The following is a 22,580-nucleotide window of genomic DNA, read 5'->3' as shown; positions in this document are numbered from 1 at the left end:
CAATATAGGATAACTAGTGCTTGATAAAATGTCTGGACTGAATGTGTTTCCTCCCGCTCACAGATCACAGAGCAGATCAAAACTCTTCTCCAGGAGAAACTCCAGCCCTACAAAATAGAGATTGCTAAGGAAGCTGCCGAGGCGGTGCTGCTGGTGTCCCGCTTCGAGGCGTCCATTCACAGACCTGCTATGGTATCTTTATATTCTGTGTTCTTCTTCATTCATTTTTGGAACATGTTTTTTGAAATGTGCCTAAATAAAGTCCACGTTGTGTTATAGTGCAGCCTCTAGTCGATTTCGTAGCTCAGATTTTAAAAGTATTTCTCCTGATTAGATATCTAACATCACTCATTCATACTTGCTTCAGCAGTTATTCTTGGTCCTTATTTCTAATCAAAGTTCATTTGGAGAACTTTTTACATTAGTATTTTTTTCTTAAAATGTGAACATTACTGTCCTTCAAAGTATTTGAAAAATACAACAAAATATCCTTCAAAATGTTAAAGGGGAAGGAACCTTTTGTTCTCTGTTTTGAGCACAAGACCCCATGCACTCCACTCGGGGTCTCTCTGTTTGCCTTCTGCTTGCTGGCTCTAATGTGTGTAACAGGTGATCATTCTGATGATTGACACCTTGGTGATAAAAGGCCAACACATCCCATACTGCCCTCTCACTCCTCTGTTGGACACGGCTGCGTCTTTGTTTGTTGCACATGTTCACACATCCATACGCTCACACATTACTTTGTTTAGGTTCGTTAAGTCCCTCTTCAGTTATATTGTACATAACTATAACACTTCAACTTGTGTGGTCTCCCATCTTTGTTGCAGCCTATGAGCCTGGCTGCAACAACAAGCAAACCCCTCAGGTGTTACCCTCGAGCAACACGGTTTAGGAAAAGCACGTGGAGATGAGCAGAACAACTGGCCTATTGTCAAATGACTAAAGTGGAAAAAAAACCTGATTAAATAGTGTCTGTAAATATCCCCAAACCCCCTTGTCTCCCCCAGGCTCTGGTCCGTTGTGCTGAAGATGTGATCCACACTGTGGAGGAGGTGCTGCTGCTGCTGGACGGGCAGAGCAGGGAGCGCTGGGTTATGGATGTGGAGCGGCTGAAGGACAAGCTCCACTCTGCGGTTCACTTCATCCTGCAGACCCTGAGGGTGGTCTCCAGCTACCACCATCACTACAGCAAGGTGAGCGTTGGCTTTCATAGTAGAGCTGTCATCAGTTCAAACATTTCTATTGAGTCAATCACAATCTGTGATTCATCACAAGTTTATAATGTATTCTGGAGGGGAGATCAAACAAAGAAATAATATGGACCTTTATTGATCCCTGCACGGAAAGTGTTGTAGCAGCAACAGAATGAGACAAACACAGGAGGAAATGTCGCTCGTTTCCACGGTGAAATAGCCATCTTTCCCAAACATATTGAGCAAGATGCAGATAACGGGGGGCTGCCTTCATCAGACGGGAACACTTTGGAAGCTACCTGGACCTGTGTTCTGTACAAACTTGATATTGTTATTTGTCTTTTGATTTATGGTGCATCTCAGGTGATGTTAGGGAGTAGTCCAAAAGTAGTGTAACTAGTAGAGTGACTACGCAATTTCAGCAGGGATTAATTTAGTAAAGTAAGGCATTACTTTTTTTATAAAGTAACTAGAATTGTAGTAACTACCCCAACACTGCGAATAGGTGACAATATGTGGCCCATTTTACAAAACAAAAGACTGGCTCTAACAGTCAGTCTGAAAGCAGTACTGTTTTCTGTGCATTGTGTGCCCCCTCCTCGTTACCCCTTGCCGTTCTGAAACATGACCCCTGACCCTGCTCCCCCTCCAGGCCAGCAGCTGGTACCGTCTGGTTCTCAGCGAGAACTTCCTGCAGGCTCTGCTGTCAGGAGTTAACGGAGACAGCGGTTCCATGCAGAGGAGGAACTATGGCACCATCCCTGCATGGAGGTACAAGATGTCCACCTTCCTGAAGAAGAACCCCCCTCCAGATGTGGAGGAGCTGGTTCATCTGGCACATCTGTCCCTTGCCATCCCAGATGATGACGTCCAGCAGGCAGGGAAGAAGATGTCTCAGAGGTGAGAGCGCTTTGAGTTTCACACGGAGGTTATGAAGACAAACCTTTGGCTTTTTTTGTGCCAGTCCTTCTACTGATGTGTCTCCTACTCGTAGTAATGCAACATATTGGTTCATTTGACCTTGGCCACATCTTCTTTTTTTACTTTTCTTCCTGTTTCAGACATGTCAAAAACCTAGAAAAATCTGTGTGTGAAAGAAAGTATTCTATTTTAAGGATAGTGCCTTGTACATTTATGCATATTAATGTGAACACATATAACAGCAGTACAGTTGATGGCTGTGTTTGCTAACCTTCATTCAATTTAATGTTTTAAACACATGTCAAGTCGTTCAAGTGTAGTCAGAATTGCTTTTTTCTGAAAACACTTGTGTCTTGTAGCTAAAGAAAGAAAACACTAGATGGCTTACATGTGTTAGGGGCGACCGGCCGAAACAATTCAGTCACTTAATAATCCCTTATTCACTTTCTCATAAAGAAATAATCCTTTTAAGGTGCGGCAATGTGATAAAAAAATGTCTTCAAAGATTTGACATCCCATACTGGTTTATATTATTTCTGAATGAATAATGTTGTTGGCTTATGTGAAAAAAGCTTCATCTCAGAGTCCATTGCTAGCTTGTTTTATTGGTAACCCCACTTGCTTTTATCAAAACATGGAGTTTGCTATGTTGTCATGGAGATGGATCTATTCAGACTATTTAGAGCTCATCGTAGCACTTGGCCATGTTGCCAGCTAGTTCAATGTTTGAAAGCTCTTGAAAAGGCAAGTTTGCATAAATAAAATCAAAAAATTTAAATCTGCGGCAAATGGACACGAGACACAATTCCATAAAAGGACCATGATACATGGTTTTATAGATACTCCCAACATTATGCTACGTCATCATGAACAACCGTAGAAATGGAACATTTGGCTGTTCAGAAACAGTGACACATTTTAACCGTAGTTTATATACTCTCCTATATATGTTTCTGCTCCTGTAGTATATGTCTCTATTTCTGTTGCTGCAGTATTTTGGTCTTCTAAAGAACATTTTAATTAATCCAGAATATTTTAGATTGTGTGTATTATTTAGGATACATGTCTTTTCTACTGTTATGTTTTACTTGCTGTTTTATTGTTTTTATTTTATGTTATACTATACTATTTATTTCACCTTTTAAATATTGGAATGCCTGAGCACACTGCTGCTTTTAACAAAAATAATTTCCCAATTTGGGTTCAATAAAATATCTATCTAAGCAGTACATCTTTTTAAATGTATTTTTCACTGTTATTTTTTACCACAATTCTTCATGTGCTCTCCATCAGGTGCATGACCCTGAGGAAGCTCCTCATGTCCTCTGGCCCCGTGGCTGTGGGGCCGCTGCAGCGGGCCCTACAGTGGCAGTACGAGCTGTTGCGGAACAGACAATTTGCCCCCCCCCCCTGATGATGGTGCTTCAAACAGAACAGCTAAAGAAGGTCAGGACCTCACTAATGGTGTAAAGGAACAGAAAGCAGCCCATCTTCCCCAGACTGTCTCTGCTTCAGCTGAGGGCAAACCCCCCTCCCTCAGCTCCTTCGACTCAGGCTTCGATGGAGCTGGGGGCTGCCAGTTGGAGGCCTGGGGGGGGAGGGAAGGAGTGGAGAGTCTGTGCGCATCAGCTGGGATTAGGGACTCTGTGAGTCAGCCTCAAATCCACGAGGAGAACATCTCCAGTGTTTCCGATCCTGAAGACCTCAGAGAGCAGTTTGGCTCCTTGGGGAACTCATCCAGGGCGAGCATCCACATCATCCCTAAAGTCACCGTGGATTCTCTCAACCTGGAGATAAAAGTGAAGCGCTCAGCTGCCCTACCCAGTAACCCCTGGCTCAGCTTGCCGGTGGACAATCTGGAGAACTCGTACACGGTTACCATCACGCATAACCCGACGCCGCACAAGGGAGACCTTCAGTTGGATGGCTCCGACCCCTGCAGGTGCCGGGACCAGCCCACACAGACGGACGTGTTGAGCCGCACACAGCCCACAGACTGGGCCCTGCACTCTCAGAGCAGCTTAGAGGACCCTGAACTGAGTCCCATTCGCAAAGTCCTCTCCAGCACTATCACAGAGGGCCGAGAGCGCTCCATCCTCACCACAGAGGGGGGCCCCACTCTCCTCTGGGACTCCTATGACCTCCATGAGCAGGTTCAGGATGCTGTGGATGGGTAAAAATAATTGTTTAAATATATATTGTTAAACGTAATAAACACAACATTTGTATACTTTAACTGCTTTATTGAGATCGCACATAATCGACCGGCATCTTCCACATACTGAACCAAACTGTGCAGGCACCACACGGGTCAGAGGGGAAACTCCTCCCCGCAAAGCACACATGGGATAAACATGTCAACTACTCTTAGAAGAAATTGAGTCAACATGTGAAGTTAGGATTCCACTCCTCATTTGAGTGACTTGCTAATGGGGGCAGTTGGATTTTACAGTTTTTCTTTAACTGCAATGTTTCCATCTGTGATGTTGAATCCAAAATGCTTCCACACTTGGATAATTTGGCTTCTAGATTTCCAATAAGCTACTTTACTGAAGGGTGCATCAGCGCAGCAAACCACGCCAAGCTTTCCCTTCTAGCATGGTACTTTACAGTATGCTGAAAATATGATCAAATTGGACTCAGTTCTCACTTTCTGCTGCTACTAAACATCAAAACAACTTTCCTTTATTGAAGAAATTGAAGGCTCCACAAAAGGCATTGCTAAAAAGAGGTTACGTTTGAAAGTACTGTTTTTCTACTTGCTATAAACATCCTGCTTTTCTTATTTTCAGTGTGATGGATATCTCTCTGAATGACTGGGAGGTGAAGGAGCAGGAGGGTCTGAGGGAAGTGGAGCAGATCCTGGTCAGGGCGGATGAAATGCTGGAGGTAAGAGAGGCACCATTCGTGGCATTAAGGGCTGCACATTAGATGTCCATCACAGGTTAAAACAGCCCGATTGATTTCTTAGTGGATGTGACGGACAGTGAAATGAAGGTGTTTCTCCACAGAAAGAGGAGAACGTCCTAGCTCAGGAGGCGGTGCTGGAGGCCCTGCTGAGGGCCGAGGACAGGCACCAGTGGCCCCTGTGGGACAGCGAGTCGCAGCTCAGTGCGGTAGGTTACACTTCAGTCCCCTTCACAAGGTTATTCGCTCACTGAATATACCGGTTTTACTCATGGTGCACTTAGTGACTGTTTGTGAACTTAGTTTAAGACTCATCATGAGTCATCATTGTGTTGACTAAGGTAGAGGTAGAGTGCTCTGACGGATGGAAACCAACAGGAAGCCTATTGTATTACTTAGTTTCAGGTGTACATTGTGCCCGAGGTGAAAAGTATTCGGATCTTGAACTTGGGTAGAAGTGTTGTGTAGAAATACACTGTTACAAGTAGTAGTCCTCCATTCAAAAAGTATTGGCATGAAAATATACTTAAATTACCAAAAGTACTCGTATACAGTGGGGGACAGATTGAGGGTTTTTCTGGACACACGTCTACCTTTATTGAAGTGCAGACTATACAGCCAGTGTAAACCTGGGGTGTTTGTTCATTATGCTCCATCTGCTTCCTCTCATTTCTAAAGATGTCCTCCAGTGAGCTGGCAGAGGCTGGTGTTCTGGGTCTCCAGGATGACCTGGACCCTGCAGAGTCCGACCAACTCAGTGAGCCCACATCAGCTGGGTCTGCGGGTGGAGCTCAGGCTTCTGAAGATGAGGGGCTCCACACTGATACAGCAGTTTTTCACAGCAGGCCGGACCTGCTGACGGAGTTAAGGAAAGTCCACATCCTGGATGAGCTGATCATGGAGGAGAACATGAAGATCCACAAGCTGCGGAGCTGCATAGAAAGCCCAGAAGAGTCTGCGAGCAAACCTTCAATCACAAACGAGACGAACAAAGAGAGGCAGGCATTCAGGGTACAACTGGAGAAGGAGAAAAGGGAGGTGGAGAAGCTAGAGAAGAGCTTGGACAACGAGCAGAGGGTGAAGAAGCACAAGGACGGCGTGAAAAAGGTTGTAAAATGTTCTATTATGGAGAAGGCTAGAAGTGAGACCAAGGAGGACAAAGCACTCTGTGATGAGCTCTTATCAGGAGGTTGTAACGGATCACTGAGAACTCATCCTACAGCTTCAGTCCACACTGATCCCCAGAGTCAGGATTCCTGTGAGGCTGAACATATTCTGTTAGACCCCGATGCTGCCAAAGAGGCTACCCCACAACACTTGGTTCAACTTCCTGATTCGGAATGTCAAGAGGATAGCCCTGAAGCTGAGCCGTCAGTATTTCATAGACATACTTTAAATAATACCTCTGATTTAAAGGTACCTCACAAAGAGCTGTGTATCCAACCTCAGGGATGTATCTCCGATAACGAACAAGACGGATCAAGTGAAAAGGCTTCTCCAGCCTCTGAAATAAAGCTAGATTATGGATCATTTGACCCAGGAGGAAAACCCTCCCATCTTCCCGTGCCTAAGCCAAGGAAAGCTTCCCTTCCTGTGAACAACAACCTCCAACATGAATCCCCCCACTCCTCAGAGCTGCAGAATCCAGAGCGGCCCGCTGTTGATCAAGGTCCTGGTCCTGTGCAACGTGATCTGCAAGATGAACCACATGATGCACTGCCAGAGAATGTGACTGCAGCTGTCCTTCACAGCTTTGTTCTCAATCCAAATGTGAAGGAGCACACTAACAACAACAATAACAACAACCATGCACTCACTGAGGAGTGCAACATTTCTTCAGACACTGAAGATGAAGGGGGTGCATCAGTGGGAGGTGCATGTTTGCGCCAGACAGATTTGCAGCCAGCAGAGGAGGTGCAGCCTCTATCTCCTGCAGCGGTGCCCTCAGCCCCCCAGCTGCCCCCTGCCCTGCCCCCTGACCTGCCTCCGGAGGTTGCACCTGGAGGGAGAGTGGACTTCCTGGATGCTGTTCAGAGCTCTGAAGCCATGAGGGGACCAGGCTCAGGGATCCAAGCCCAGCTCAACATCAACATGACGCAGGTACATGTTCTACTGTAACACACAGTTAAAGCTGTGTTCTTATTTTCATACCTTTTTATATTAAAGAGGCCCTATTGTGCTTTTCAGGGTTTTCCCTTTCCTGTAGTGTGTTTATAGATTTTGTTCATGCAAATGGTTTAGTCGACCACTTGATTGACCACTTTCCTGAAACGCCTCCATTGGACTCATTTGTTTACTTCTGTAACATAGTGACATCAATATGTGAAATCCGCGCTTCTAATGGCTAGCGCCCCAACCCATTGTTGGTGACAGGCGGAGCAGGCGGGACATCTATAAGCAGTTGACCAATCACAACAGAGCCGGCCAGCTAACCAATCAGAGTAGACTGGGCTCTGGTTTCAGACCAAGGGTGAAAAGAGGTGCTGCACCACAGACAGTATGAGAACAATAAAGAGCTTTTTGAACATTAAGGCATGGAGACATGTCCCAGTAGAGACACTACATACTGATATACACCTGAACATCAGCAGGAGAGGACTCTTTAAAATAGAGACACTACATACTGATATACACCTGAACATCAGCAGGAGAGGACTCTTTAAAATAGAGACACTACATACTGATATACACCTGAACATCAGCAGGAGAGGACTCTTTAAAATAGAGACACTACATACTGATATACACCTGAACATCAGCAGGAGAGGACTCTTTAAAGTAGAGACACTACATACTGATATACACCTGAACATCAGCAGGAGAGGACTCTTTAAAATAGAGACACTACATACTGATATACACCTGAACATCAGCAGGAGAGGACTCTTTAAAGTAGAGACACTACATACTGATATACACCTGAACATCAGCAGGAGAGGACTCTTTAAAGTAGAGACACTACATACTGATATACACCTGAACATCAGCAGGAGAGGACTCTTTAAAGTAGAGACACTACATACTGATATACACCTGAACATCAGCAGGAGGGGACTCTTTAAAGTAGAGACACTACATACTGATATACACCTGAACATCAGCAGGAGAGGACTCTTTAAAGTAGAGACACTAAATACTGATATACACCTGAACATCAGCAGGAGAGGACTCTTTAAAGTAGAGACACTACATACTGATATACACCTGAACATCAGCAGGAGAGGACTCTTTAAAGTAGAGACACTACATACTGATATACACCTGAACATCAGCAGGAGAGGACTCTTTAAAGTAGAGACACTACATACTGATATACACCTGAACATCAGCAGGAGGACTCTTTAAAGTAGAGTCACTACATACTGATATACACCTGAACATCAGCAGGAGAGGACTCTTTAAAGTAGAGACACTACATACTGATATACACCTGAACATCAGCAGGAGAGGACTCTTTAAAGTAGAGACACTACATACTGATATACACCTGAACATCAGCAGGAGAGCACTCTTTAAAGTAGAGACACTACATACTGATACACACCTGAACATCAGCAGGAGAGGACTCTTTAAAGTAGAGACACTACATACTGATATACACCTGAACATCAGCAGGAGAGGACTCTTTAAAGTAGAGACACTACATACTGATATACACCTGAACATCAGCAGAATATGTCCCCCCCCCCCCTTTAAGATCCCTCAAATACATGAATCTCGTATTTAAATGTTTACACAAACATCAGTTAAACGGAAACGTTTGTATACTGTTCTCATTTGAATGTGGGCTATGAATATGCGGTGAGTTGCCCAGCACTGGTGAGAATCCCCAGCATCATCCTTCATTTGATTGAAGTGTATTTCTTTTTTCCTTTTGTGATTACAGATGACAGATTTTAAGACCCCCATAGTTCTGGATACGGGCTCTGGTTTGATGAAAGCAGGATTTGCAGATCAGGACCTCCCAAACATTATATTCCCAACAATCATTGGGATGCCAAAATACGAGGTAAGGGCATACACTTATGTGTACAACTAAATGTTCTCTACAAAAAAGCATTATAACGTGGCTTTGACTTTAGCTCGCCTCTAATCAGAAGTTTTGTCTTTGTAGGAAATAATGAACGGTAACCTTGAGAGGGAGACCTACATTGGACACGAGGCTCAGCACATGAGGGGGGTCCTGGCTCTGAGGCATCCCATAAAGAACGGGATCATTCGCAACTGGGACGACATGGAAAAGGTAAGTGGGACTGGATATGACTAATACAGTAGGTACAGTATGATGTCACTGGGAGTATATCTCTATGAAATGGATGCGTTATTTTCAAGAGGGGCAAGCTTTAAAACCCGGCACTGTGTTTATATAAATAGTATAGTATGAGTGGATCAGTTCCACAACTTTTCCACTTAATTCAAGTCACATTTTCCTCCGTCATAACTCATAAACACTAATCTATTACTATATAACAGATATTTGTATGATTCTTCATTAAATGTGGAGGCTTGGAAGAACACGTTTTTTTTACTTTAATTTGACTGAATGAGTGTTGGTGCCGCATAACTAAGCGCTATCCATTTTAGAATTTTGTTTTATGTTGTAAATAAATCAGCCGCAGATATTAATCGGCCCATATTTGTACTAAATTGCGTCTTAATGTCTCTGTTAATCCCAACCTCCCAAAAGCAGATGACGCATCAATTCTGAAATGAAACGTTATCAATTCTCATTTTTCTGCTTCTTCCTTTAAAAAATAAATAAAAATCTGTTCTTACAACAACACAGCTGGACAGAAACCCACTGCCGTCCAATTCTTCTTTTTCCCCCGGGCACACATTGTGTTCTGACATTTAGTAGTCCAGTGATCACATTGATCAGCTAGAAGAAAGGTACACCTTTTAGTAGGTAACCATGGAGAGGGGAGCTTTGACTTCTTTGACTCCCTTTTCTTGTTTCAGATTTGGCAACACACGTTCCAGCAGCTGGGTGTGGACCCGGACAATCACCCTGTCCTGCTTACGGAGGCGGCCATGAACCCCCTGGGGAACCGGCAGCGCATGGTGGAGATCATGTTCGAGTGCTTCAATGTTCCCTTCACATACGTGGCCATGCAGGCCGTGCTGGCCCTTTACGCAGCGGGGAGATCCACCGGTACGTAGGCCAACTCTCCAATCTAGCTTTATTTATGTAGCACTTTAAAACCTCCAGACCAAAGTGCTGTACAGAGAGATACAGAAAATATAAAATCACTCGGCTCACAAAACATAAAAATAAGTATAAAATGACATAAAAGGTACAAACACAAACCAGAATAAACGTAACAATTATAAAAAAACAAAACGGCCACATAGTAAAAACAATAGACCACTGAAAGCAAATAAAACTTGGTTTTGAATGCTAAGGAGAAGAGGTGGGTTTTTAGACGGGATTTAAAAACAGACAGTGTGGGAGCCTGTCTGATTAGCAAGGGTTAGTCGTTCCACAGTTTAGGGGCGGCAGCAGAGAAAGCATGGTCCCCTCTGAGCTTTGACTTTGTTTTTGACACCCTCAGGAGCAATTGATCAGCTGACCTGAGAGTGCGAGTGGGCGTGTAGCTGTGTAACAGCTCAGAGAGGTAGGCCGGGGCCAGGCCATTGAGGGCTTTAAAAGTAAATAAAAGAGTTTTAAAATTAATCCTCGAATGAACGGGCAGCCAGTGGAGTGAAGATAAAATGGGGGGAAATGTGCTCGTGTTTGCGTGTGCCAGTTAACAGCCGTGCTGCTGCGTTTCGCACCATCTGCAGGCGAGCAAGGGAGGACGCACTTATCCCCATATATAGTGCATTACAGTAATCCAAGCGGGAGGTGACGAAGGCATGGATTACCATTTCAAAAAGGTCACTACTTATAAAAGGCTTTATTTTGGCTAGCTGCCTGAGGTGGAAGAAGCTGTTTTAAACGACTGCCTGGATCTGGCTGTCCAGCTTGAGTTCAGGGTCCATCTTTATACCAAGATTTGTTATGGTAGGCCTGGTGGAGTGGCCCAAGGATCCTAGGTCTATAGGAGTGGTCCGAGGGGCACCAAAAACCATCACTTCGGTTTTGTCATCGTTTAATTAAAAAAGTTGCATGCCATCCAGGACGTAATGTCTTCAAGGCAGTTTAACAGTAGTTTAATTGAGTGCGAGTCGTTCTTTTTAAGTGGCACATATATTTGGCAATCGTCTGCATAGCAATGAAAAGCGATGCCTTGCTTCCTGATAATGGACCAGAGAGGAAGCAAATAGAGGGAGAATAACAGGGGGCCTAACACTGAGCCCTGTGGAACCCCACAAAGGAGAGGAGCAGACGAGGACTCAGAGTCCCCAAGGCTGACGCAGAAAGTCGAGCTATCAGGATCTCATGGTCCACTGGAAGACCTTGAGTACATTGTACTCTTCCAGAAAAGAGAGAAGTTGACGGTAAACAATCTTCTCTAGGATTTTCTACATAAAAGGCAATTTGGAAATGGGCCTAAAGTTTGCAAGAACTGTGGGATCCAGACTAGGTTTCTTAATAACTGGTTGTACAACTGCATGTTTCCAATTTTCCGGAACAACCCCTGTGAGCAGACTGCTGTTAAAAACCCAAGAACAAATAGTCCTACAGTGTGGAATACCTCTTTAAAAAACCGAGGAGGGACAGGGTCAATTGGAGAACCAGAGGGCTTTATCTTGGAGACAATCTCCTGCACAGAGGACAGAGTCATAGGCTCAAAACGGTCAAAAACAGCAAAGCAGGGCGCAGAGACAGAGGTGTCGTTTGCTGGAGCAGTGATTTGAGCCCTAGCTGAAGTGACCTTATTAATAACAAATTGAAGAAAATGTTCACAGATTGCAGGGGAGGTCTCCACACAGGTAGTCAGAGGGGCATTAAGAACTGAATCTATTGTCTGAAACATTACACAAGGTTTGTGACAGTTTAAAGCAGTGATTCTCAAATAGGGGTACGCGGACCCCTAGGGGTACTGCAGGGGGTACGTGAGATTTGAAAAAATAAATAAAAAGTTAATTAAAAAAATACCATGCATGATTACAAAAATAATCTTAGTACAATAAGTTAAATAGAAAACACAATTGTGTATAAAATATTCCTAGAACCACCAAGGGGGTCCTCATATAAAGATGTTACATTTGTGTATTGTATTTTATAGTTTTGCATAATATATCATTTTGTTCATTGGTAACAGATATTACTTCAGTTGAAAAACTCCTTGGAAAAATCAGTTTAAAAAAATGTTATGTTATTTTTTTTCATGCATAAAATGAAAATATCCTTAGTTTGTTGTAATGCATGCATGAAGGAGTTAATAAATCACACACTGAGGGAACATCACTATATTGGAATTATTTGTATAGGCTTTTTCGATCAAAAATGTTCGGGGTCGGTCAGGGGGTAGTTGGCTGAGAAAATGTTTCAAAGGGGGTACATTACTGAAAAAGTTTGAGAAGCACTGCTTTAAAGAATGATGTCGGAGAAATTTTTTGTTTTTGCCTCTTTCACAGTTGTCTGATAGACGCCAACACTGCCTCAGCATTTGAAAAGAGACTTGTAGTTTGTCCTTATTCCATCTTCTCTCAGCTCTACGGCATTCACGTCGGGCAGCCAGAGTCGTGGCATTTAGCCAAGGCTCGGATTTAGTTTTGGGTTGCCTTGTTTTTAATGGAGCCACAGTGTCCATAGCAGCTTTACATGTGGAGTGAAACCATAAGCTAAGCTCCTCCGTAGTGTTAGACATAGGCTCATGAATAACACCGTTTTTTATGATATATACAACTCTGTTAGTGTACTTGTGCTTTACGGTGGCTAGAAACACCACTTTATGAAGTCATAAAGTCTTCATAAGGACTTGAACTTGCATCTTCATATGTTTAAACTTCTTTCTTAAAGCCATTTTTTATGTTATTGGATCAAAAATGTGATCCATTTGAAAATCATTGCGCTTTTATTTGTATTTAAAGGTGTGGTGTTTGACTCTGGAGACGGGGTGAGCCACAGCGTGCCAGTGTTTGAGGGATACTGTCTGCCTCATGCAGTGCAGCGCTTCCCTCTGGCTGGTGTAGATGTTACAATGCATCTGAAAAAGGTATTCATCTCTTTTCTTTTGATTATGTTTCACAGTTTATTGGCAGTAATGTGAATGGATAACACTTCCGATTGGCTTTGGGGTTTTGTGAAAAATGTTGTACAAAGAGGAATTATTTACGTGAATATTTAGCCAATGTTGCACAGGGTGCTTCGAGCGTCAGCGGACATTCATTGGATTATTGGATCGTGCTTCATTAAGTAAATATTGCAATGATGACGACAACCATCTAATTTGGACACTTACCACAATAACTGTAGTCAAAAACAGCCTTTGCCTACTTTAAAACATGGAAGCTTATCAAAACAATATTTTATTATGTTATTCATCCAACCCTGTTAACATGACTGAATGCCAGTTTGTAATTTCATTTGATTCATTAAGATGATAAGAAGGGCCTCTTGCAATTAAATTGCCATAAAGGCTTCAAATGTTTTTAAAGTTTTTAATCCATCATTTATGTAGCTTTTAAATCATCCGAAATACTCTTCTGATTGATATCATAACTCTGCTGCTCACAGCTGTTCTCGGCTATACCCCACTGGGATACCTGTTCAAGTAGATGAACCAATGATCTGTTTGTGACCCACCCATATACAAAGTCATAATGGAACATCTCTTACATGACACTTATCTCAAAGTATACTAATAAATGTTAGTCAAACTACTGACTGTTTCTTTTTGTAATGGTTTTTTTGTTTGTATATTCAGCATAAAACCTTGTACATGTTAACTTGTGGCCTCTCTTACTTAGAAAAACTGTAGAGAACTAAAGTATAAAGACATAAATAAAAGAATAAATTTGTTTGCCTTAGACATTTCCCACTGTGATACATTTTCCATTTAAGTTGGTAAGTAATTGTTTACATTATATAGACCTCTCTTATATATCCATCCACTGCTCTCTTATATCTATCATTATCAATCACACATTTATATTTCCAAGGTATACAATTGTGCATTCCTTGGGTATTGAATAAGCCAGAATGTCTCCAACAGTAGCATACACATTTACCCAAAATGTACTTAGTTTAAATTGACTAGTGATTTGTGACTGTCCACATCACAGAGCAGCGTGTTCCAGTCCCTGTGTGGTGTGATTGAAACTGTAACTGCCTCTTCCATCCCCTGACTGACGTTCTGTGTGCCTGTGCTTCAGCTGCTGCAGGAACAAGGGGTCAGCATGCGCACCTCAGCGGAGATGGAGATAGTGAGGGAGATGAAGGAAAAGTGCTGCTGTGTGGCTCTCAACTATGAAGCTGAGCTGAGTCAGGGGGAGGCGTCCAGCGCAGAGATGCATTACAACATGCCGGATGGACAGATCGTCACCCTCAGCTCGGAGAGGTTCAGGTAACCGTCTGCACATCGAGGACACTCAATGTACACTAGAAGGCTGGAAAGTCATTTCATTCAGCATTGGAGGACAGCATTAGCTCAGTGAAACATACTAAACAAAAATAGATCTATCATTAGCATGGTACCTCTGCCAACTGAGTGTGTTTATAGGAAGATCTATTTCATTATTTGAGTTTGTCAGGCAAGTGCTGACCAGTTCCTCTGAGATGCAAAGGTGGGAGAAGTCCTCAGATCTTGTACTTGAGTAAAAGTAGAAGTACCAGAGTGTAGGGTTACCCTGTTACAAGTAAAAGTCCTGCATTCAAAATGTTACTCAAGTCAAAGTATTAGCATCTAAATATACTTCAAGTAGTAAAAGTCAAAGTACTCGCAATGCAGATTTCAGAATAATATATATGATATGTTTTATAATGATTGATCATGAAAGTGTTCTCAAAGCTGGTAAAGGTGCAGCTAGTTTGAATGACTTTGTATACTGCAGGGTAGCTTGTGGATTTACTCCAGGTGGAACTAAAGTCTGATTCAACACTTGATTATATTTCACATCATTCATCCACATCTGGAAAGTAACTAAAGGTATTAAATACACGTAGGCGAGGAAAAGTACACCATGTACCTCTGAGTTGTAGTGGAGTAGAAGTACATAGTAGCCAATAATTGAAATACTCAAGTAAAGTGCACGTACCTCATCATTTTGACTTAAGCACAGTACTTGAGTACAAGCACTTAGTTACACCACTGCTTGAAAGTGCAAAGCATATTGAAAGGCTTTCAATCTTCATGTCATTTTTACTATCCAGTACTTTGATGTTTGACACAAAACATAACACGTAACACGAACATTAGCCTCAGTTAGTGTCTAATGCTAAATAGCACGTGGGGACTCGGCTTGGAAACTTGAGTCTGCGGTTCAAGTGAACTTGCCTCCCAGGTATTGCTGACGTTTCTCATGATTCTAACATGGGTCAGGACAGGAGTCACCAGTTTAAGGATAAATCTGACTTAATCTGTACAATAATAATGTCAAAGCCCACTTCAGAGGGCAGATGTCTCTTCTAACAGTCCACTCAAATAGCTTTATAACTTCCCCTGTTCCTCCAGGGCCCCTGAGATTCTCTTCAAACCCGAGCTGATTGGACAGGACCATTATGGGATGCATGAGAGCGTTTACAAGTCAATCCTCAGCTCAGACATTGACCTGCGGCGCAGCTTCCTGGGAAACATCGTCCTGTCAGGTAACGGAGGGTTGTTGTTGTTAAGCTGTTGCACTGACTGCTGCCATGCTCTAATCCTGAGGAGGGGTTTAATATGAAGCCAGATCAGAGCGAGGTATGATGAGCCTAAAGTCAGAGTTTTCTATAGTACCCAAGTGGCTCTCTTTTAACCTGGCTAGATTGCCATGGTTACTTAGGCTGCAGACACTGTTTATGTTCAGAGTTTAAGCTTGAAATCAGCAGATACCGCTGTTCACTAACAAGTTATTTTAAAGAGTGTGTCTTTGTAGTCAATCTGAGAGGTAAATATTCTAAACTGAGGAATAAGTTGTATATGTAATTTTGTGGAGCACTAACGGTACATTTATGCCACATTTATTTATCTAGGAAACCAGACTAGCTGAGTCTGGTTCTATCAAAGAGCAAAACTACACTTTCTTCTGGATGGGGAAAAGCCAAAGATGAACACCGCACACACGGCGTAGGCTTTGCAGTGTCCAACAAGCTGGTGAAAGAGTTTGACACCCCTGTCGGTGTGTCAGAAAGGATCATTTCCTTGACGCTCAAGCAATCTGCCAGCCCAATACATCTGATATGTGCCTACGCTCCCACACTGCCGAGTGAAGCTGCGGTCAAGGACCAGTTCTACGACAGCCTGGCAGGCGTCTTGAACAAGATTCCCCCCGAGGACTGCGTGATGCTGCTCGGCGATTTCAATGCTCGTGTTGGCGCCAATTATCTGGCATGACCGGATGCAATCGGTCACTTTGGTGTTGGGAAAATCAACGAAAACGGACAGCGAGTTCTCGAGCTGTGCAGTGAACATGGGCTCTGCATCGCAAACACTTGGTTCCAGCAGAAGCAACGTCGGCGGGTGACATGGATGCATCCGCGGTCCAAGCACTGGCACCAGCTAGACTTAGCTTTGGTCAGAAGACGTGACATTGGCCTAGTCAGATGCTCCAGAACTTACCACACTGCTGATGGTGATACCGACCACTCGCTTGTTCTAACCCAGATGAACATGCCTAAACAAAAACCTACCCCAAGACAAAAAGAGAAGCCGTGCCAAAACACCTCAAGAATGAAGTGCGCAGAAAATGTCATAGCATTCCGGAAGTCGTTTGCAAAGAAGATGGCTGCAAGCAGTACCGGCACAGGACCAGAAGAGAACTGGTAGAGCCTGCGAGCTGCTATGCATGACGCGGCTACCGAATCTTTTGGCACAAAAAGGCCGCCGCAAGAAGACAGGATGGTCGAAAGTGCTGTAGTCCTGGAACCGATGTTCACTGACAAGAACAAGGCGCACAAAGTGTACAATCAACGGGCAACACAGAGTTCTCACTGCACTCAAGGATGTGCAGCGTGAACTTCAGAGGACAGCTCGATCCTGTGCTAACCAGTACTGGAACAAGCTCTGCGATGACATCCAACTGGCTTCAGACACTGGTAACCTGCGGGAACTGTACAGGGGCCTGAACAAGGCTATTGGGCCGAGAGCAAAGAAGGTGTGTTCGCTGAAGTCTGCAGAAGGAGCACTGATCACTGACACAGGGCAACAGATGTCACGATGGGTTGAGCACTACTCAGAGCTCTATGGCAAACCAAGGAGCATCAGCCATTTGGCTTTGACATCAATGCTGAGCTGGAGAACTTGCCAACCATGGCAGAGCTAGTGAATGCACTGAAGCACACTGCTGAGGGCAAAATAAACCACTGCACATGGCGTTTGTCGACCTGACGAAGGCGTTCGACATGGTGAGTCGGGAAGGACTGTTCGCCATCTTGCATAAACTAGGCTGCCCACCGACGCTGGTCAAATCGCTTCACGAGGACATGTCAGCAACGGTTTTCTTTGAAGGATCTACTTCAGATAGCTTCTCCGTTCGCAGTGGCGTCAAACAAGGCTGCGTGTTAGCGCCCATGCTCTTCGGCATCTTCTTCTCTGTTGTGCTGCATCATGCATTCAACGATCACGTGGACGAAGACGGCATTTTCCTGCACACGCGGTCAGATGGGAAGCTGTTTATTCTGGCCCGACTGCGCGCGAAAAGAAAGGTACGGAAGGTGCTAGTTCGTGAGCTCTTATTCGCGGACGACGCAGCTCTGGTGTCTCTCAGCGCAGCTGGTCTACATCGCCTGATGGACAGATTCAATGCAGCATGCTCTGAATTTGCACTGATCATCAAAAAGACAGTTGTTATGCACCAAGCAGGAAGCACAGCGTCGCCGGTAATGGTGAACGAGCATGTGCTGGAGACTGTTGACCAGTTCACGTATCTTGGCGCAACAATCAGCAGTGACCTGTCATTAGTTAAGGAGACTCGTATCAGCAAAGCTGCAACGTCTTTCAGTCGTTTGCGCTCAAGAGCCTGGAGCAATAAATACCTCACCGAGCGCACTAAGACACGTATCTACCAATGTTGCGTGGTCAGTGTCCTGCTGTATGGTTCCGAGGCGTGGTCAACTTACGCGCGGCACGAAAGAGCTAAATGCTTTTCACATGCGGTGCCTGTGCAACATCCTCGGAATCACATGGCGGAACAAGGTCACGAACAAGGCGGTGCTGGCGCGTACGGGCAGCAAGTCAATGTTCCAAACACTGAAGGTCAGGTGGCTGCGGTGGCTCGGTCACCTTCGCAGAATGCCAGATGGCCGCCTGCCAAAAGACATCTTATACAGCGAGCTGAGTGCTGGTTCCAGAGGCAGAGGACGACCACTGCTGCGCTTCAAGGAGGTCGTAAAACATGACATGAAGGCCCTGGACATTGCGACGGACAACTGGGAGAGGCTGGCGGAGGACCGGACGAAGTGGCGCCAGCAGCTGCGCGAAGGTGGTGACCGACTTGACAAAGACTGGATTCGTGGACTTGCTCAAAAACGTGGACATACTGTATCTCTCTGATTGCGCTGTACAATCTCTTGTAGATTTTCTTGCCAATAATCATTTATCTTCAATAAATGTGACAATCTATCAGTGATACATAACAACAGAACAATAAATGATTCTTCAGTATGAAGTTTATTTGCAGATGTAATGCGGAAAAAGGTCTTAAAAGCGTGATTTCACCACTTAGGAATATGATTTTATGGCTCACCCGTATTTGCTTTTTAAGAGTTGCCGAATGCAGTGGTCAAATTAGAAAGAATCAGGAGGCATAGATTGCATTGAGTGGTCAATTAAACTAGTCATGAAATTACAGTAAAAGTACTTTTCTTCCAATATTCCTCTCTTATTTGGTGATTTATTTGATTGTATCCTTATAAGGTGGAAATGGGCGGAAATCAAACCCCCCCCCCCCCCGTTCCAGTTAATGTGATGCTCTTTTCTGAATGATTTCTCTTGCTGAAACCGGTAAACAGGACCACTTACTGTTGCAGTAATATTTACAGGAGATGGACAAAATGTGGATTTGCGTTATAAGAAACATGTGTTCTAGAAAACCGCTGAGTCATGTTACATGATCTTCCACCCGAGTCAACTTTTGGTTAGAACATATGAATAGCTGGTAAGGAAGTGCAGATCCATGGAGGAAGATGTGATGTACAGTATGGACGTGTTGTGCCCGTCACTTGATCTCAGTCTGTTGAATCAGCAGGTACAGTGTGGTGTCTAAAGTTAACCTTTTCTATTTGAGTGCAGTGTATTTCCACCAATGTTCTTAGTTTTTCTCAAATGTTGTCTGAATGGATTTTAAAAACTTGCACAGTGGTGTTGATGCTTTGATTCAGTCCTGTTCCAGTGAATGTCCCACTCTTTACTGAATGCATTCTCTCGCTGCAGGCGGAAACACTCTGCTGCCCGGCCTTCCTGAGCGGCTCCAGGCTGAAATCAAAGGACTGGTTCCCACGGACACGGGGGAGAACGTTCGCGTCACCAGCCCCAAGGACCGAGACTTCTCAGTGTGGAGCGGGGGGGCAGTGCTGGCCAACCTGCCCACCTTCAGCTCCGCCTGGATCAGCCAGGAGGAATACGAGGAGCACGGGCCGCAGATAGTCTTCAGGAAGTGCTTCTGAGACGGCCTGAGGAACGTTAAGTGCAATATCACACAGCTCTAATGCAGTGTCATGGATAGTATGAGCCATTATAAGCCCTTTTTCAAATATTTGTCTTTTTATGTATTAAGTTTACCCTCTCTTAATTAGTATGGATCCTCATTTGTGAACATTTAAGAGACACAAGGGTTTCCCTTGACCTGCTGCTCTTTTGACGGCTTTTCTACTTTGATCCACAAAACCTGGGAGGGGGGGAAACTGGAGTTAGTGTCATACAATTCCTGTCAGTCCATGTTATTGTCCCTCAATACATTTGACCTATGTCTAAAGTTTCCTATTTGGGAATATATATATATATGTCTCAATAATTTAAGCACAAGTGTATTGATGTTTTTGGGACTAGAATTGAAGCTGGCCTTTAATCGATGTCTGCCAACTTTGTTTCCAGGATAAGCATATGAGGGACATTAGGAGAACTAAATATGCTGACTCCAAAAATATGTATTAATCTAATATCAAATGATGTATTTATTCAACAATTCTTTTAAATTAATTTGCTACAACAAACTGTCTTTATGTGTGTTATACATGGTGATGGTTGCATTCATTTTGAAACCGGGGCCAGTGCAGCTGTGTCATGTTCACAATGACACAGCTGCACTGGCATTCAATCATTCTTACAATGAGTTTTATGGCCAATGTTAGGACAAACATGTTCTGATGATACCATGACGTAGTACTCATGACGTTGCTCTGTTTCCCAGATTTTTTTCTTGAAATGTTACTATTTTTTTTAATGACATTTTTATTGTAACATTACAACTTTACATTACTTTTTAAGTTTTTTTCCCTGTGTTTATATCCTGATGTTTTCAAAGTATTTTTCATGATTGAACATTTTGGGGTGTAATGGTTTATTCTCAATTTCTTACATGTTTTTTTTTTCCTAGCAGTGGCCCTAGTAATTCCAAATCAAAGCAAAAACATATTTGAACAAGACCACTTACTGTTGCAGTAATATTTACAGGAGGGATGAAATGTGGATTTGTGTTATAAGAAGCATGTGTTCTAGAAAACTGCTGAGTCATGTGTTACTCAGATGTTGCATGATCCTGCACTTAAGTCAACTTTTGGTTAGAACATATGAATGTATCTGGTAAGGAAGTGCAGATCCATGGAGGAAGATGTGATGTACAGTATGGACGTGGTGTGCCTGTCACTTGATCTCAGTCTGTTGAATCAGCAGGTACAGTGTGGTGTCTAAAGTTTTCTATTGGAGTGCAGTGTATTGCCACTAATTTGTTTGTTTTTTCTCAAATGTTATCTGAGATGAAAACCGTGTTTGTGTGGGTTTTTTAAACTTGTACAGTAGTGTCGATATCAGTGAAGTGTGCCAACCGTGCCAAAACGTGTACGTTTTTATTTTTCACCATGGATCCTAAATGCCCTCTGCCGAACCTGTGTATATTTATACTGTTCTTTTTTGACTGTTTATCATTTGCATGGAGTTGTTTTGTTGCATGTTTATTTGAACCTTTTTTGCATGTATTCTTGTCTTTATGTTTTAAGAGGTTTTGTCTCTCAAAGCACAGGGTAATCATGTGACCAAAACCATAGTATTTATGTCTAGTCTGTTTTTTTTAAACAATACATATTTTAATCCTTATTATTTTGTGCTGTCCCTTTTTTGTTCTGCAGACAGCCTCTTTGTTACATCTGGGGTTAAAACTCACATCAAAATTAAATACTCTAGTTGAAATTAAATTTTTACTAATCATATTAATTTAGTGTAAAGCACTGGATTTGATTTTAAAATAACTTGCTCCACTCAGTTAATGCAATGTACTTGTTCAATCATAACTGATTTAATTACAATTCCTCTTAACATCTAGCTAAACACATGTTGTTGTTTTGGCTTCCAGCTTCAGCTACCTCACCATGGTAATAACCGCAGAGGTGGATTTGATATTTAAGGTAAAAAAAAGGATTTGAGGCCCTCTATTATTGGCACTAACTCAAAACTAGTTTCAAACATGGAAATCACAGCAATCCTCTGAATTGCCAGCAAAAAAACCAAAACATTCAAACGATAGTGTTTATGGCAGATGTATTGACAATTATCTTGCAAGTGTAATGTATGTTTGTTAGATTGAATATGTTACGCAATACCTTACTGATCAGGTTCTATGACTTTAATGCTACTGGACTGATTCTTTAAAATGTGTTTTTTTGCACAAAGTAAGAAATGAAATATTACAGTACATCATACTGCCAAGAATAAAATGTAATGGTGTTACTTTGATCAACTTTAGACAGTGGTGGAATAAGTACTCGGATGTATAAGTAAAAGTAGTAATACTAAATTATAAAAGCTTCCCCTTAATTTACAGTCCTGCATTACAAATGTTACTTAAGTCAAATAACACAATTATCAATATATAGCATCAATACCTATTGAGTACCAAAAGTACTTGTTAAGCATAATGGCCCATTTCAGACTAATATATCATAAACGACTGTATTATGATTGTTGATGCATCACGGTTGGTAAAGATGGAGTTAATTGAAATTACTTTGTATACTGTTGCTGGATATTTAAACCTATAATTGTATGTCAATGTTTATTTATTAGTGTGTTTATATTTAGTATTAGCTTAATCTGAATCTGGTCACTAGCAACTAAACCTGTCATATACATCTAGTGAAGTAAAAAGTACAATATTAGCCTCCAAAATGTAGTGAAAGATAACTACTTAGTTAAAGTACAAGTATTTCTACCTCAGAACTGTACTTAACTCCAATATCTGAGGAGGAATGTACTTCATCACATCCCAACAAGGCATTCAGACATGAGTCAGTCTTGAAATCCACCTTCGTCTTGCAAA

General features: G+C 42.8%; 1 protein-coding gene across 1 annotated transcript; it reads left to right on the top strand.

Annotated features, from left to right (window-relative positions):
• Window positions 1–3,562: 3,562 nt before the first annotated feature.
• Window positions 3,563–21,361, top strand: LOC117538646. The gene is made up of 11 exons (XM_034204515.1): window positions 3,563–4,290; window positions 4,910–5,006; window positions 5,129–5,233; window positions 5,703–7,124; window positions 8,911–9,033; window positions 9,139–9,267; window positions 9,984–10,176; window positions 13,005–13,129; window positions 14,289–14,479; window positions 15,587–15,720; window positions 19,484–21,361. The coding sequence occupies exons 2-11, from the start codon at window positions 4,914–4,916 to the stop codon at window positions 19,714–19,716; spliced, it is 2,748 nt and encodes a 915-aa protein (XP_034060406.1). The 5' UTR covers window positions 3,563–4,290; window positions 4,910–4,913; the 3' UTR covers window positions 19,717–21,361.
• Window positions 21,362–22,580: the final 1,219 nt, after the last annotated feature.

This window comes from Gymnodraco acuticeps, unplaced genomic scaffold (assembly GCF_902827175.1).
Source record: "Gymnodraco acuticeps unplaced genomic scaffold, fGymAcu1.1, whole genome shotgun sequence".
NCBI lineage: Eukaryota > Metazoa > Chordata > Actinopteri > Perciformes > Bathydraconidae > Gymnodraco > Gymnodraco acuticeps.
Note: the sequence above shows the minus strand (reverse complement) of the source record. Positions and strands in the feature narration are given on the sequence as shown.

What these genes read in the sequence shown, in the direction of transcription:
- LOC117538646 (XM_034204515.1), top strand. Translation starts at nt 4,914, where the DNA reads ATGGATATCTCTCTGAATGACTGGGAGGTGAAGGAGCAGGAGGGTCTG. An exon ending in CGCAGCGGGGAGATCCACCG is followed by an intron (nt 10,177 to 13,004) that starts GTACGTAGGCCA and finishes TTGTATTTAAAG; the next exon opens with GTGTGGTGTTTGACTCTGGA. An exon ending in GGGAAACATCGTCCTGTCAG is followed by an intron (nt 15,721 to 19,483) that starts GTAACGGAGGGT and finishes CTCTCGCTGCAG; the next exon opens with GCGGAAACACTCTGCTGCCC.